The 15,824-nt window shown below is 45.4% G+C and overlaps 1 protein-coding gene across 7 annotated transcripts in view; it reads left to right on the forward strand.

Annotated features, from left to right (window-relative positions):
* The window catches only part of STIM1 (stromal interaction molecule 1), a 187,900-nt gene that overhangs the window by 77,558 nt on the left and 94,518 nt on the right, over positions 1–15,824 (forward strand). For all 7 annotated transcript variants that reach the window (XM_075919691.1, XM_075919693.1, XM_075919692.1 and 4 more), the window contains one exon: positions 8,760–8,890. In XM_075919691.1, coding sequence (XP_075775806.1) covers positions 8,760–8,890 — 131 coding nt within the window. The remainder of the gene's footprint in view (positions 1–8,759; positions 8,891–15,824) is intronic.

Raw genomic sequence — 15,824 nt, forward strand, 5'->3', positions numbered from 1 at the left:
TGCCCCCGTGCTCCGCGGCTTTGCTCCGGACGCCTGTGGTACAGCAGCTGGGGCGCTGCCGGTTGGTCCCGTAGCGCCGCTCTGGGCACCACTGGACCAACCCAGCAGCACCCCAGCTGCTCTGCCCCAGGTGTCCCCTAGTCAGCAGCTGCTGAAAATGACCAGTGGCTGACTACAGGAAGCCCCTGCCCCGGGCTTCCTGGAATCAGCCGCTGATCAGTTTCAGCAGCAGCTGACTTGGGGATGCCTGGGGTTCTTAAGTTGAATCTGTATGTAAGTCAGAACTGGCGTCCAGATTCAGCCACTGTTGAAACTGATCAGTTTCAGCAGCGGCTGAATCTGGACGCCAGTTCCGACTTACATACAGATTCAACTTAAGAACAAACCTACAGTCCCTATCTTGTACGTAACCCGGGGACTGCCTGTAGTCAAGTAGACTATTGAGTACTTGCTTTCCTCCTTTCCTTGCTGCCTCTATGAGGAGGCAAGAGACAGTTCCTCCCAGCACTGTCTCTGTGTGCTGCCTGCCCCCCTCTACTAGAGGCAGTGGGGAGGATAGGTGAAGCTTCGCTCTTTCCCTTGTGGGCCCATCCGTCCTCTTCCATCCCTTTTGGTTGAGGACAGTGGGAGAAGTTCTTCGGGGGGGTGTGTGTGTGTCACATGACACCCTTTACTTCCGGTCATGTGTCCATCTTGACCCTAGAAGTACTACCTCCAGGGGTGAGACTTCATGTGACAGGTAGGAGTGGCTAATTGGAGTGTGGCTAGCAGCATGTCCCCATTTTTTGGTTCTGAAAATATGGTCTGGTCACCGTTGCAATAAGGAACTTTTGGGCCAAGTTCCTGCCATCTCTACAGCAGGCTCATGCTACTCACATCTCAGCATCCAGAGGAAATGCAAGCCCATCTGGCCCATGATACCCAAACAGTTGAAAGGAATAAAGCTCATTGTTAAACTCCGGTACTTTCCTTGCAGGACCCATAAACCTCATTTGGGGAGAGAAGACACTAACGCCAACATCTGAGAGCAGGGAGGATCACTAATGTCTCAAAAAATAATTTGGAGCCATATCTGAGCCCAAATCCACTCCCTCCTCTGAGGCAGGGTGGTAGGGACAAGCTCTCAGAGAGGTTATAAATAAAATCAGCATCCGGTTCCCTCGCTCAGCTTCACGGAGTGCAGCACAGCAGATTAACACAGAAAAAAAAAATGTCCAAGCCAAAGAGCTGTGCTGGTTCATGTTGCTCCAAAGAGAGGAAACATTTAAAAGAACAGGAGTTTTTTCTCTTTAGGGTAGGAAGGCTTGCTGTCCAAATCAGCATTGTGGGATCAAATTACATATATAATATAATCAAAACAGAGCAAAATAGAAACCCCCCCAGCAGATTGACTTTCAGCCAGAGCATTCTGTTCAGTGACAGCGTGTTAGAGATCAGTGACTGCCTAAGACAAGCCATTGCTGTTTGTCTCCTCATGCTCCATGGAGGATATGACATGACAATTTCTTGCCACACCTGAAAGACTAGCAAAGTGTTGAGCTGTCTTCCCTTCTGGCCTGCACATCTGAGTCCTTAGCTACTGCTGTGGGTCAGCGCTTCCTAGCTGCTGGGCTGTTGTCTCTGGCTGCCGCTGAGGAGCAACCCGTCCAAAGTACAGATTATTGTTCCTACATACTGCTGCAGTTTGCCATGTCTTGCTGCCATGATGACTTCCACCTCTTACTTGAGGCAGACGGTGGTGGGGCCATAGGTGGTGGGAAGGAGAGCAGCCCGGAAGTGGAGGAATAAGCAAGCAGAAAGGGTCTCTTCCCACCACGCTGCTGCATAACCTGTAAGGATGTAAGGTTCCTCAGCTTGAACCCATGCAAATTCAACTTGATATTGCTATCATTGGTAAACATGGCAATTGCCCCTATGGGCCAGGGTCTCACTGTTTCTAACTGGGGATGATACTTTACTGGAAAGAATGGTGGCTGCACTATCTGCAGACTGCCAAGTCTGAGCAGTGTTACTGCGAGGCCTGAAAGCTCTCATGTGGCATCAGACCCCTCTTCCCCCCACCAAAAATGAGAGGTATCAGCTGACCTTCTACCTATCACCAGGGCCTACCCAGCAGTTCACACTCAGAATCTTTTGCCATCTGTCTTCCTTTGCGTGCAGGACAGGAAGGATCTCCAAGAAGATCCATTGCACATTTCTTCTCCTTGGGCACCCCTCAGAGTTTCCTGAACTCATCTGTGAGCTATCCCACAATACAGTGCTATCATACCAATATGTGCCATGATGTGTTGGACTCTAATGTTCTCAATATGGTTAAGGAAAAGGAAGTTCTGTAGAAACCCTGACGTTAAATACTTCCTTAGGTCAGTTATCCCGATTCCAACCCCTCAGTGTTTGGAACCTCATTCTATTCCTTACTGCACTGCCCCAGTTGCATACCTATGTCTAGTATCATTATACTTTCTATCCTCGAGAGCAGACATCCTGATAACTAATATTATCAATCAGAGGAGCTTATGAAGTTGCAAGCTTTCTCTGACTTGCCATCCTCACATCTGCCATATAACTCACTTGCAAAGTAAATTCAAGAAATATTCTTTCTGTCAAGCACCAACAAAATCTAATTTGTAGTAGCACTGATAACTTCAGGGCAGAGAAGTCATGTCTCTTGTATAGAGACTCGGTAGATGACCATGTAGCCATCAATACATAAATCTATCATTTGTTTATTAGCTGATGCCTTTTTTTTGGCAGAAGTCTTTTCCATGCTTCAGTGTCCAGGATAGATGTTACTTCATTTTGGTTGTCCATATTTAAATGATGATCTAACTTCCTGCACTCAAGGCATGTTGCTGTGAAAATCCCATTGTTAATGTTCTGTAGACCCTAGCTCTGTGTAGAATTGGGGGGCAGAGGGGGAATCTGTGTTTTGCCTGAAAATTCCCTTCCTTTGAAAAATAAGGTCCATAAATCTGGCCCATGTTGGAGACAAATGGATCATCCAGAATAGAAACAAAAATAAATATCCAAATATTCAAGTTTGTTTTGTTAGGAATTGGGAGATGTGTCCCTGTGCTTTGCATTTGGAGAAATTATTTTCCTTTAAAGAAAAATAACACATTCTGTAATGTAGGAAAGCAGAATTTAAGCATATGGCTCTAGACATTGTCTTCACTGGAGGGAACTTCAGTGGTTGGGACATGCTTTTGTTGCTAGTGACTGACCGATCTTGTTCTGCTTCCAAGTTGTAAGTAGGTGGAACGGAAGTATGCCTTGTAACAGATCTGTAGACCTTATTAGTTAAAGAAGGGAAACTTAGAGGTAAGCACTTACTCTAATGTCTTACCATTTGTGGTCAAAGGAAACATTATCAGTGAAGACCTTGACTACCCTAGGTATAGTTGTACCAGTTTAGTTATTCGGTCAAAATCCTCTAGTGTGGACACACGGTATTGGTATAAAACGGTTTACATAGTAGAGTTTTCACCTGTGTAGCTATCTTGGTAGTAAATCACACCATTGATTGATAGAACTGTGTTGGTTAATTTTTAAGTGTAGACCACTTCTAAATTTCAGGAAAACTATAGTTACACCTGAAGCTTACCTGTGGAAATCTTTTTTTTTTTTTTAAAGTTAAATTTCATGTTCCCAAAGGCTGCTCAGTATTTGGGGTATCCCCTGTTCCAGAAGGGTCTGGCAGAGCCCACAGCACTGGGAAATCAAGAAAAAATAGACCAATATTCCATATTTAGACACCACTCGTGTGTCTACACTGCACACTTATTTTGAAATAACTCATGTTATTTCAAAATAACAGAGTGCATGTCTATACAACAAGCCCATTATTTCGAAATAATTTTGAAATAACAGGCTTCTTAGTCTGACTTCTCATTTAACGAGGCGTAAGGGAAGTCGAAGGAAGAGTGTTTTTCCTTTGACTTCCTGCTGTGTAGACAGTGCCAAAAGCTGAGTTAAGCTACTTAAACTTCAGCTATGTAATGAGTGTAGTTCATGTTGCATATCTTAACTTGACTTTAGCCCACAGTGTAGACACCCTTATTATAGCTTATATGCGCAGGGCTGAGCTGCTTACTTAATTTGAGAAGACATTTTTTTCATGGCAGGGTCCTTGGGGATTTGTTTTTTCTTCTCTGAGGTACTGTACTGGGAAGGAGATGGAGATGGACATAGGAGACCGACTTATTGAGAGTCTTTGGGTTAGGTTAAAAGAAGTAAAAACAATGGTGGTGTCATGGTAAAAGTCTACTACAGACCAACTACCTAGGCAGAAGAGGTGGATGAGGCTTTTTTTAAACAACTCACAAAATAATAAGGTGGTAGGTAACAGCCAGCATGAATTTGTAAAGAACAAATCATGTCAAGCCAATCTGATAGCTTTCTTTGATAGGATAACAAGTCTTGTGGATAAGGGAGAAGTGGTGGATATGGTAGACCTAAACTTTAGTGAAGCATTTGATACAGTCTTGCATGACCCTCTTATCAATAAACTAGGGAAATACAACCTAGATGGGGCTTCTATAAGGGGATGCATAACTGTTCTCAGAGAATAGTTATTAACAGTTCACAATCATGCTGGAAAGGGCATAACAAGTGGGGTTCCACAGAGGTATGTTTTGGGACCAGTTCAGTTCAATATCTTCATCAATGATTGACATGATGGCATAGAGAGTATGCTTTTTAAGTTTCCAGATGATACCAAGCTGGGAGGGGTTGCAAGTGCTTTGGAGAACAGGGTAAACATTCAGAATGATCTGGACAAACTAGAGAAATGGTCTGAGCTAAATAGGATGAAGTTTAATAAGGACAAATGCAAAGTATTCCACTTAGGAGGGAATAATCAGTTTACACATACAGAATGGGAAGCGACTATGTAGGAAGGAGAACTGCAGAAAGGGATTTAGGGGTCTTAGTGGACAGCAAGCTAAATGTGAGTCAACAGCATTGCAAAAAAAAAAAAAAGCAAACATGATTCTGAGATGCATTAACAGGAGTGTTGTGAACAAGACACGAGAAGTCGTTCTTCCTCTCTACTCTGCACTGAGTAGGCTTCAGTTGTAGTATTAGGTCCAGTTCTGGGCACCACATTTCAAGAAAGATGTGGAGAAATTTGAGAAGGTCCAGAGAAGAGCAACAACAATGATTCAAGGTCTAGAAAACATGAGCTGTGAAGGAAGACTGAAAGAACTGGGCTTGTTTAGTTTAGAAAAGAGACTACTGAGAGGGGACATGATAGCAGTTTTCAAGTATCTAAAAGGGTGTTACAAGGAGGAGTGAGAAAAATTATTCTCCTTGGCCTCTGATGATGGGTCAAGAAGCAATGGGCTTAAATTGCAGCAAGAAAGGTTAGGTTAAACACTGGGAAAAACTTCCTAACTGTCAGGGTGGTTAGATACTGGAATAAATTGCCTAGGGAGGTTGTGGAATCTCCATCACTGGAGATATTTAAGAGCAGATTCGATAAACATCTATTGGGGATGATCTAGATCTGTGGTCACCAACCGGTCGATCATGGGGCAGGCACGCGTGGGGGTTTGGCTGCGCCATGAGAGGCACGCGCTGGCCCTGGAGGAGGCACACACCGGCTTGCTTCTGGTGGGGGAGGGAAAGAATCCTGGGAGGAGGTGGGTGCAGGGGACTCTCTGCCCCCACTACCCTCTGTTCCCTCTCCCCACTCCCCAGCCCCTGTTCCCTCTCCCCAACCTCAGAAACGTGTCCCCACTGGTACCCTGTCCTCCCGGCACCCTGTTCCCTCTCCCCTGCCCCCAGCCACAGAACTTTGTCCCCACTGGCACCCTGTCCCCTGCCGAAGCACCCACTAGCACCTTTCCCCAGTACTATATCCCCTGCTCCCACCAACACAGTTGGGGCCACATTAGTGAAGCTTGGCGGGGGGTGGTTAGAGGAGGTTTTTTTTTTTTTGCATCTCACTTGTGTGGCCCCATCTGACTTTTCTGTGAGTCAGTGACCTCTGACTCAAAACAGCTTCCCTGCCCTTCTCAGAAATAAAGACAATGCAGAAACTTTTTGTGTTTGACATAGTATTTTATTTGAAAATGAAGCCTGGCCAACAAACCCCCAGTTGGGGCCAAGCTCCCATCTGGCCATAGCATCATAACACTCCTGCACCCCCTTCCCCCCCAGACCCTACATCTGAGCCTATCATACACAGGAACCCCCTGCCCTGAGCCCCTCACATACCCCAACCCAAATTCCTGAACCCTTACATCCAGAAGTCTGTAGCTTAGTACCCTAACCCTCCATCTGACCCTAACACTGCCCAGCCTGGAGCCCCCTCCCCAAGCCAGCGTTCCCTTATCCACCTCCTCTTGCATCCAGATTTCCTCCCAGAGCTTGCACCTCTCACCCCTTCCCACACCCAAATCCCTCATTCCCACCCTGGAGCCTACACATCCTGTCTCAACCCAGTGAGGGTATGGCTAGACTGCAGGAGTTTTTCAGGATTCCAGAGAGATCCCAGAAAAACTCTTCTGCATCCAGGGATGCGTTTGTTCTTCCACTTCTTTTAGAAGGGGTTTTTCTGACATTTGGTCCAGTCTAGACAGGCCAAATGTTGGAAAAACTTCTTCCTACAGAAGAATTGGGGGAAAAAAAAAAAGCAGTATAAGGGTAGGGGATAGCAAATGATAGAGAGGAGAATAGAGAGGGCGGGGCTTCAAGGAAGGGGCGGGGCGGTAGATCTTGGCTTGTTCTGTCATTTAAAAAATGATTTTGGGTGCAAAAAGGTTGGAGACCACTGATCTAGATAGTGCTTGGTCCTGCTGTGAGGGCAGGGGACTGGATTTAATGCCCTCTTGAGGTCCCTTCCAGTTTGGGGAGTGTGCACATAGAAGCCAACATCCAACTGAGCTCAGAAGTTAAAGGTATACCCACCCACAAGGAAAACGACTGCTCCCCTGCATGGCAGTGCAGCTAGTTTCTCACTGATGAATATTTTGGGATGAGTGACATTCATGACTGTAGTTGCATTAGGCTCAGAAACTTTGGCAGCTGTATTTCTTGTAAATTACAAGTGACCATTCAATGCAATGTGACCCAGTCATCTATCTTTATCTGATACCGATACTTGTATTTCCAGTTAACGGTTAGTGATCATATGGTGCTGGATCATAACTCATGTACACAATAATACCTTACACAGGCACTTGTGAAAAAAGTACAAGTGCTCATTCATCTTTCTGACTCACCATCCTGTTTTATCTCCCATGCTCACTTAGTCACCTGTAGTTCTTGCTTGGCTTACTATGGCATTTGAACAGCTAATACACTACCTGCAGTAGCAAATGCTGGCATGCCAGGCATGGGGGCACCTGTAGCAGCAGAATTGCAGCCAGCGCTTGCTTGGGGAAATTACATGCGCCTGTTAATTTATTTGTATTTTCATCCCTCTGGAGAGAGAGGAGTGGGAAGCCTGGATAATAAATCTTGGTTTGAGTAGGGCTAGGTCAGGAATAAGGATGTTAAATTGTGTTTAACTGGCTAATCGTGTAGTTGATACAATTTGTATTGATTACATGATTAGTTGATAAGGGGCTACTCTGCAGAGCCATGGCAGGGTTAGCTCCCGGAGCCAGCTAGAGCCGGGACTGAGCAGTTCTGGCTCCAAGAGCCACCTGCTTCGCAGCTCTTACTACATTTAAAATGCAGAGGCACAAGCTTGGTCCCAGCTTGTGCCAAGTCCAGCAGGCCCTGTTCACGGTGGCTGGGGCTGGCCATGGGCAGAGGCTGCTTCGGCAGTAGCCCTTGGCCACAGCCAGCCCTGGTCACTGCGAACAGAGGCTGCTCTGGCAGCAGCCCCAGCAGCCGTGAACAGGGCCTACTTGGAGGCAGCAGCCCCTGTCTAGGGAAAGGGCAGCTCCCTGCTGGGAGCCCTGTGGACAAGGGCTGCTGCTGCAGCAGCCTCCCCTATCCCTCTCCACTGCCTCTGATAGAGGCAGCAGGGTGGGGGACAGGTGACACCGTAGAGACAGTGCTGGCTTTTAAGCTGGCTCCCCTCAGCACTGGCTTCTGTCCCTCCTCACCTTGGTGCCTCTCATATAGAGATAGTTCATGCTTATCGGGTAGTCAAGTAGTCAACTACTTGCCAACATCCCTAGTCAGGGACACAGGCCAAGCACTTTTGAAATCTGATAACAGCTGCAGTGCTTTTTTCATAAGAATGGCCATACTGGGTTAGACCAAAGATCTGCCTACTTTGGTATCCTGCCTTCTGACAGTGGCTGGTACCAGACCCGTCCGAGGAAATGAATAGAACAGGGCAATTATCTAGTGATATACCCTTGTCATCCAGTCTCAGCTTCTGGCAGTCAGAGGATTTGGGACACCAGCATCATGGGGTTAAAATGGAGAGGTATGATACAGGGGGAAAAGTAGCTGGCCTCTTGTGGAGAAGGCGCTGCCACTCACACACTCCAGCTGATCTGCATTTGCTACCTTACTGTGATGGAGACTGCTGTGATGGAAAGGATTTCAGGGGCTGGCCCCTAAGGTAGATTGGCCCAGGTTAGGCCCTGATCCAGCCATTCTTGTCAAGATTGGCTGCTATCATAGAGACCAGCCAACCTTACTTTGTTTTTGGATCTGGAACACTAAAATATCGGAGTGTTTTCTCAAGTGTATTCCTGCTCCCAAAATTGTTCTTGCTTTTCCAAATGCAGGATGCAGCGTGAGACAGCGAGATGGTGGGGGCTACCTAATGCCAGTGTTTTCTCCCTGAACAGAGTTCTGTCGAATTGATGAGCCCTTGTGTCACAATGAAGATGAGCTGCTCAGCTTCGAAGCGGTCTGTAATATCCACAAGCAGATGGACGATGACGCCAATGGCAATGTGGATGTAGAGGAGAGTGACGAGGTTAGTACACAGCTACTTTTTGTTCTTGCTGATGTCCTTCCTGCCCTTCCTCTGTCAGAGGGCAGCTGTAGGTCGGATAGTACTACATGTCTGGTGTGGCCAAAGATCAGCTGATGAACATTTCCAGAGTAGTTGTTGGCTGCCTTCATCTTCAGCCTGCAGAGACTGCAGCTTCCATAAGAAGAGATTGGCCCTTGCCCCGAATAGAAGAGGCAGGCAAAGACGCAGCTGTGACATGCTGAAGGTCAAGAGAACCAAGGTCTCATGACTGCAATCCAGAACTTTATCCATTAGGCAAATACTACCCCCTTAGCCTGATGCAAGTGCTGTCCACTAGATCCTGCTTCTTTCTCTGGGCAGTATGGCAGAGTTGAGCTCTGTGCACATGCTATTACACTGGAAGTGCTTTAGAATGGAGTTGGTGTCAGAAGTGGAGCAGCTGGAACCTTGGAAAATAAATTACTGAAGTGTAATCTCCAATTTCTGAGTTGTGAAGCTGAAGCCTTTATTTTTTTCCACTGCGACTTGTTTGGTCTGTTTACTGTAATGTTATAGTACCCTGCTTGCTGAAAGCTCCCTACTAACATATAACTGACTAGTCCTCCATACCACCCCCTCCCCTGTCTGATCTGGTCCAGTCCGGTGGGGGAGTATGTGCCCTGTTTTGCAGATAAGAAAGTGGAGGCTCAGGGAATTGAAATACTTGCCTGAGCCTACACAGTAAATCAGTGAGTCTCCCAAAGCCTGTAATAATGAAGCATCTTTTTCTTCTAAAAATATTTGCCACAAAGAAAAGACTTGTCAGTCCAAAGTGTGAAACGGTCTTAATTCAAAGACAGTGTCTGCCTTCCTAGCATGCTGGGACAAGTTTGTTCGCTTATTACAATTCCCTTGTCACTTTTTGCACAGTTCCTTTCCTTTGTCATAGATGACTTTTTATAAACTCTGGAGTTCTAATCCTCATTCTGTCACTGACTTGTGGTTTGGGCTTGGGCCAGTCAATTTGCTTGCCTACTCAGTTTCCCCAGGTGTAAAATGGTGACCACAGCCATGTTGAAAGAGTTCAGGATTAATGAGCGTGTTTTGAATGCACTAGATAACGTTATATAAACACTCTATAAAGTATTGCTAATCTACAAATTAGTTTGCATAACTGGAGGGCAAGGTCTGATGGAAGAATTTGTCTTGTGTCTTTTTTGTATTGTCACTTTACGCTAGCCCCTACTTGCTACTCAGAGGGGCAGCCATGTTAGTCTGTAAGTGGAAAAACTTAAAAAAACAACGAACACTTCTGCAGCACCTTAGATACTAACAAAACATGTAGATGGTATCATGAGCTTTCGTGGGCACATGTAAAGAAGTGGGTTGTGCCAACAAAAGCTCATGATACCATCTATGGTTTTTGTTAGTCTCTAAGGTGCTGACGGACCATTGGTTGTTTAAGTTTTTTCTACTTGCTATTGTAATACAAATAATAATATTATTGCGCTTCCTATGGACTCAGTTCTGGATGGTTTTCTGAGCCTTCCCAACTCCTGGCTTGGCCATAGATTGAAGTTGTCACCATTATTACCATCTAGTTTAAACCACTTTAAATATCCAACCTTTTCTTTCTTTCAGACAACTAAATATGTCCTCCAGGCCTACTTCATCTCTTGTATTGATTATGTATCACCACGTCCAGTTAGTACAAAATACAGCTGCTAAGATCATAGTTTTTACCCACTGAGCTGACTACATCACCCCCTCTCTGTGAATTCTCCACTATGCCAGATACTTCTTGTCCTCACCTTCAGGGCTTTCCCTAAATCTGGCCTGCTTGCCTCTGGGATCCTGGTGCCATGTTGCCACCCTATCCACTCCTTCAGTGATACCCGCCTTGGTGCCTCTTTTGTCTGTTTCTTGCACAGCTGTCTTTGTGGTTTTTTCCCATATTACACTTAACACTGTGAATGCCATCCCAGAGCTAATCTGCAAGGCAAAATTAGTTAATTAATATAGTTACTTAAAGTAGATATGAAACAAAACACACACTCGTGCGCAAACAGCTTTGGGCAGATAAGTCTTCCTTATTCTGTTGAACCACAGACTACCCCGATTAGTAGCTGTACACTCTTTTTGAAGTTCCCTGCCATCTTCTCCCCATGCCAGTGCCCTGAAAACTGTTTAGTTATCTTACCCCCATTCTCATATTAGTTTGTAAGCTTCTTGGGGGCAGGATTCATGCCTTCCATGGGCTGCCTTTCCTTGAGAATCTTGTAGTGTTGTCACAGCCTCCTGGAAACAGGCCATTGTGGGTATTTAGAAAATAAATATTATATAGGAAAAATGACTCTTCATTGCCCGTCCAGAGGAGAATATTTCCTTATTATTATGCTTATTCTTGGAGGTGGATAAACATTGATTTTTCACTTGGAAATGATAAAAGCTTTGTGTTTCAGCCAGTTGAAATGGCTAATTTTCATTGGACTGGCCTTCTACAATTTGACTGGGAATTAAGTCTCAGTTGAAAGATGATAAATTGCTGCATCCTTTATAGAGCTGTTAAGAGCTGGGTAATTGACTGATTGTGTAGTCGATACAAATAAAGGAAGGTGCCCTGTCCCGGCTCGCCTCAGTCCAGGAGCTACCCTTGCTGCAGTTCTGCATCTTAAATGTAGTAAGAGCTCAGTATGTAGGCAGCCCGGCTCCTACTACGTTTAAACTTCAGGGTCACAGCGGGGGTAGGTCCTGGATTGGTGTGAGTCAAGACAAAGCTGGGACCGCTGCTTTGCATTTTATCTTGGCCTACATTATTATATTTACTTTAGCACATAAGAAACATATTTACCTTGAGCAGTCCTGGCTTGCGCCCGTGCTGGATCGCCGTGGCTCTGCATTTTAAATATAGTAAGAACTGGGCAGCTCTTACTACATTTAAAATGCATAGTCTCAGTGGTCCTGGAGTCTGGACTGATGCGAGCCAGGACTGCATGGTCCTAGCTTGTGCTGGGTCCAGCAGTCCTTGTTTGTGACAGCCCAGGCTAGCTGCAAGCAGGGACTGCTGCTCTTCCCACAGCCAGCCTGAGCCACCACAAATGGGCTGCTGGAGCAGCCTCTTCTACCCCTCTCTCCGCTGCTGCCTGTGGAGATGGTGCTGGGGGGAACTGGCTTTTAAGCCAGTTCCCCCCAGCACCAGCTCCTGTTCCTCCCCACACCTTGCTGCCTCTGATACAGAGGCAGGGAGGGGAGGGGAACAAGTAGTCAAGTAATCGACTGGAATAAGATGAGGGTCTGAAATAAAAGCCCATGTAGCCTGGCTTGAGGCCTCCGACATAAGACTATTTATTAACATCCCAAATACTCTAGTACAATAGACTGTCTTCCTCCATCTGTTCTTCTCAACTGCAGGGCAGTTGCAGCCTCAGCAGCTCTGCGGTAAAGAATTTCTTTGTCATCATGTTTTCTATGGTTTGATGAAAGAGGAGAACACCAGAAGCTGGCAGAGACGTTGAGTTAGTTCTCAATTTGAGGCCCAATTGCACATTCCTGCTTGCTGTGACAACTGTTGGAAATAAGCCTAAATTCTCCCCTCATACTCGTTTGTGCCAAGGGCTGCTAATGATGCAGGATTAGTTTGGTTGTCTCCTTTGGTTCCCTCTCCCTGCCTATTGCCTGGGCAACAGACTTGGCCGGCCATTGGCCTTTCATATGTCAAAAAGATGACTGCTCAACAGCTGTAAGAGGAAAGGCAGCCTTTGTAATGCAGAGCCATGTCACTGTAGTTTTATCACTGTAGTTTTTAAAAGGCCCACTGCGCTGCACTGAAACGGAAAAGGGTTTTACCCCCATGCTTTCCTTTGCTGGACACAGGTGGCTCTGACATGGTGGGTTATAGAGCAGACTCTCTGGCAGTTGGCTGTAACACATGAAGGCAGGTTTTCCGCAGGGATGTAGCTGTGTCCTTCCTGTAAATGAATCTGGACTTGGAGGAGGGTGCTGGTGGTGGAGTTAGTTGTAGTAGAAACTCTAGCTCTTTCTCTCTCCTCAGACAAAGCCTAGGTAGGTAAATGAGCTTTTCAGAATGCCTTGATGGGGTATACACACAGGCTTTGTTAGGATGGGGTATTCACAGTCAGGCCCCCTTCACTGGGAACGACCTACCCTAGATTTGCAAGTCTCACCTCAGGTATCCCAGCTATCTCTGGAGATATTTAAGAGCTTGTTAGATAGACATCTATCAGGGATGGTCTGGATGGCACTGGGTCCTGCCATGAGGGCAGGGACTGGACTTGATGACCTCTCGAGGTCCCTTCCAGTTCTTGTGTTCTATGATTCTAAGATCTCATCTGGCGAGGTAAAGCACAGAGTGAGAACAGCATCTCTCATACCCAGGTCCCACTCAGCGCAAGCATGAGAATCATAGCATAGGTACTCCTGTGGCAGAAGATGATGTGGTCAAGTCCCACAGTGAGTTTTGAAGTTTTCCAATAAAAACAATCCACTATGATTATTTTACTCCTTTTAACCTTTCAAGTTGGTCCCTTCACAATTTTGGTTGCTTTTCTCTGACTTCCTTTTGGTTGACGTAGTTCTTTCCAGGACTGATGTGTTAAGATTACACATCTTTAGATTCAAATTTGAAAAGGCAGCAAAGCTAAATCTCTCTAGTTCAGTACCCTTGGGACCAGACCGATGCCATACTAGAGAATTTAATGTGCCACAGGAGGTCAATATTGTCTAGCACTTCCACTGCTTACTGAGCTCTTAGCAGACATTTAGGGGTTAATTAGAGCTAAATAACAGCACAGAACACTGAGAGTCAGGACTGGTGGCTGTAAACAAACTTTATGGGCCTGTGGGAAACTTGGCCACACCCGTGATAAGTGAATATTCGGCTCACTAAACTCATGCCAGATTGCAGAATGCTGGACTAGAGAGGTTCAACCTGTATTAATAATTTTTCCTTTTCCGTGGAATGTATACTGTTATCAAGGTTTTTGAATTTGCATCTGCTGACTTCACTTTTAAACTAGTTTGCCTTTTATGTGCAAATACTGTTCTATGCAAATATTTCTGTTTAAATGTTTCTGTGTAGATACGTATTGATCTTTTGCAACTGCAGGAAAGGTTTTGTCATGTCTCATTGCTGATTGGCAGAGTTAAGTATGGCAAGGTGCTGTGCTTTGTGGCTTCACAATACACTGTAACACTTCGGTAGTAGATGGAATTCATTGCCATTGGAGAAGCATACATGGGAAGTCAGCGTCGGGAGCTGGTTTCTGTGTAAAGAATTTGCAAATTGTGCAATCTGTGCTAGCCTGCCTGGACACATCTCCATGTGAACCAAGACTTGTCTGCTGAGTCCTTGTTCTCTGTCTTTCTAGGCTATAAGAGCCTCCTTATTTTGCCATGACTTTAAAACTTTTCTTCATTAGTGGCTGGAGGCCAACTCCTGGACAAAATTATTTGAATGAATAAAATGCTCACAAATGTGAAACTATATGATTGTGGTTTATATTTAATCTTCAGATTAAACAGAGCAATTGTTCTAGGACACAAGATTATCCTAAGAATAACAATAGACTGCCAAGGCATTTCAGTACATTTGTGTAGAAAACAACTGAGGAAATAGTTAATTCAGACAATGCCATCATTGTACCTGTCCACAATTGACGCCAGGAACAAAGACATGGCCTGAGATCCCCCCCCTAAGTTGGCATGGAAAGAAAGGCAATTGGAAAAAAAAACTATCAGTAGCTCACACAACAGGAAATAAATGTGGACAATCCAGCCCTCTAGCTTAATGGTAGCCAGTGACATCAGAGGGAAAGGGAGAGATTTGTTTCTTATGTGCTAAAGTAAATAGAATAATGTAGGCCAAGGAAAGTTCTCTAGGGTTGTGTCTACAGAGCAAATAAGCCTCCTCCCCTTCCACCCTGCAGCAAAACTCAGGTTCACAGAGCTTGTATTGCAGGATTAATAACAAGTAGTGTCGATATTTGGGCTCAGACTCGGTTCTGAACCGCACAAAGTGGGAGGATCTCAGATCCCTGGCTCCAGCCTGAGTCGGAACATCTACATTGCTATTTTTCGCCTTGCAGCATGATTCCTGTGAGTTGGCCTGAATTTTAAGGGTTCGTTTATACAGCAGTGTTATTTCAGAATAACATAATCCGCATCTTCACTACAAGCAGTTATTTTGACATAATGTCAAAATAATGTCGAGCTGGAGATCTTCTTACTCCGACTCCTGTAACCCTCATTTTACGAGGAGTAAAGGAAGTTGGAGGAAGAGTGCTCGTCCTTCGACTTCCTGCTGGATAGATAGCGCCAGAAGCCAAAATAAGTGGTTTCGACTTAAGCAATGCAATTGACGTAGCTAAAGTTGTGTAGCTTATTTCGGCTTTAGCTCTGCTGTGTAGATGTGCCCTTAGACTCACTGGTGCAGCTTTTTTTGCTTTGTAGATCTAATCTGAGTTACTGTCATATTTGCCAGTATCTGTTGAAGATGGGCCTATTTGTGCCTGATAGAAGACGTCTTAGTGCTGGGCCAGACACTTTGTCGAAAAAGCAGTCCTAGAATTGCTTTCCAGTTCCATAGTGCCTAAAGTGGGAGTCAGCTGCTGGATTTGTAATGAAATCCCTCTAATCTGGAAAGGCTGAGGTGGAGCACCCAAGGGGACAACATCTCAAAGAACAGTCGTTACTGCACAAAATGAGTAACTTCCTTTTTCTGAGTCAGTTGCCTTTCTGTCCTCCTTTCATAATGTATCTTCAGCAGATCCTCTGAATGGCCAGCAGGCCTGAAAGTCCTTCTGCTGGCTTTTTTGGCAGGAGTTATCCTTCCATTCTGCTTGCTCTGTTCTTGTGGGCAGGCTGGATTGTAAACCTACAAGAACAGAGCAGCAGAGCAATGGGGCAGTTGCGATGTCTGCCTGCTCGTGGGTGCAAA

This window comes from Pelodiscus sinensis, chromosome 1, assembly GCF_049634645.1.
Source record: "Pelodiscus sinensis isolate JC-2024 chromosome 1, ASM4963464v1, whole genome shotgun sequence".
In the NCBI taxonomy this organism is placed as follows: domain Eukaryota; kingdom Metazoa; phylum Chordata; order Testudines; family Trionychidae; genus Pelodiscus; species Pelodiscus sinensis.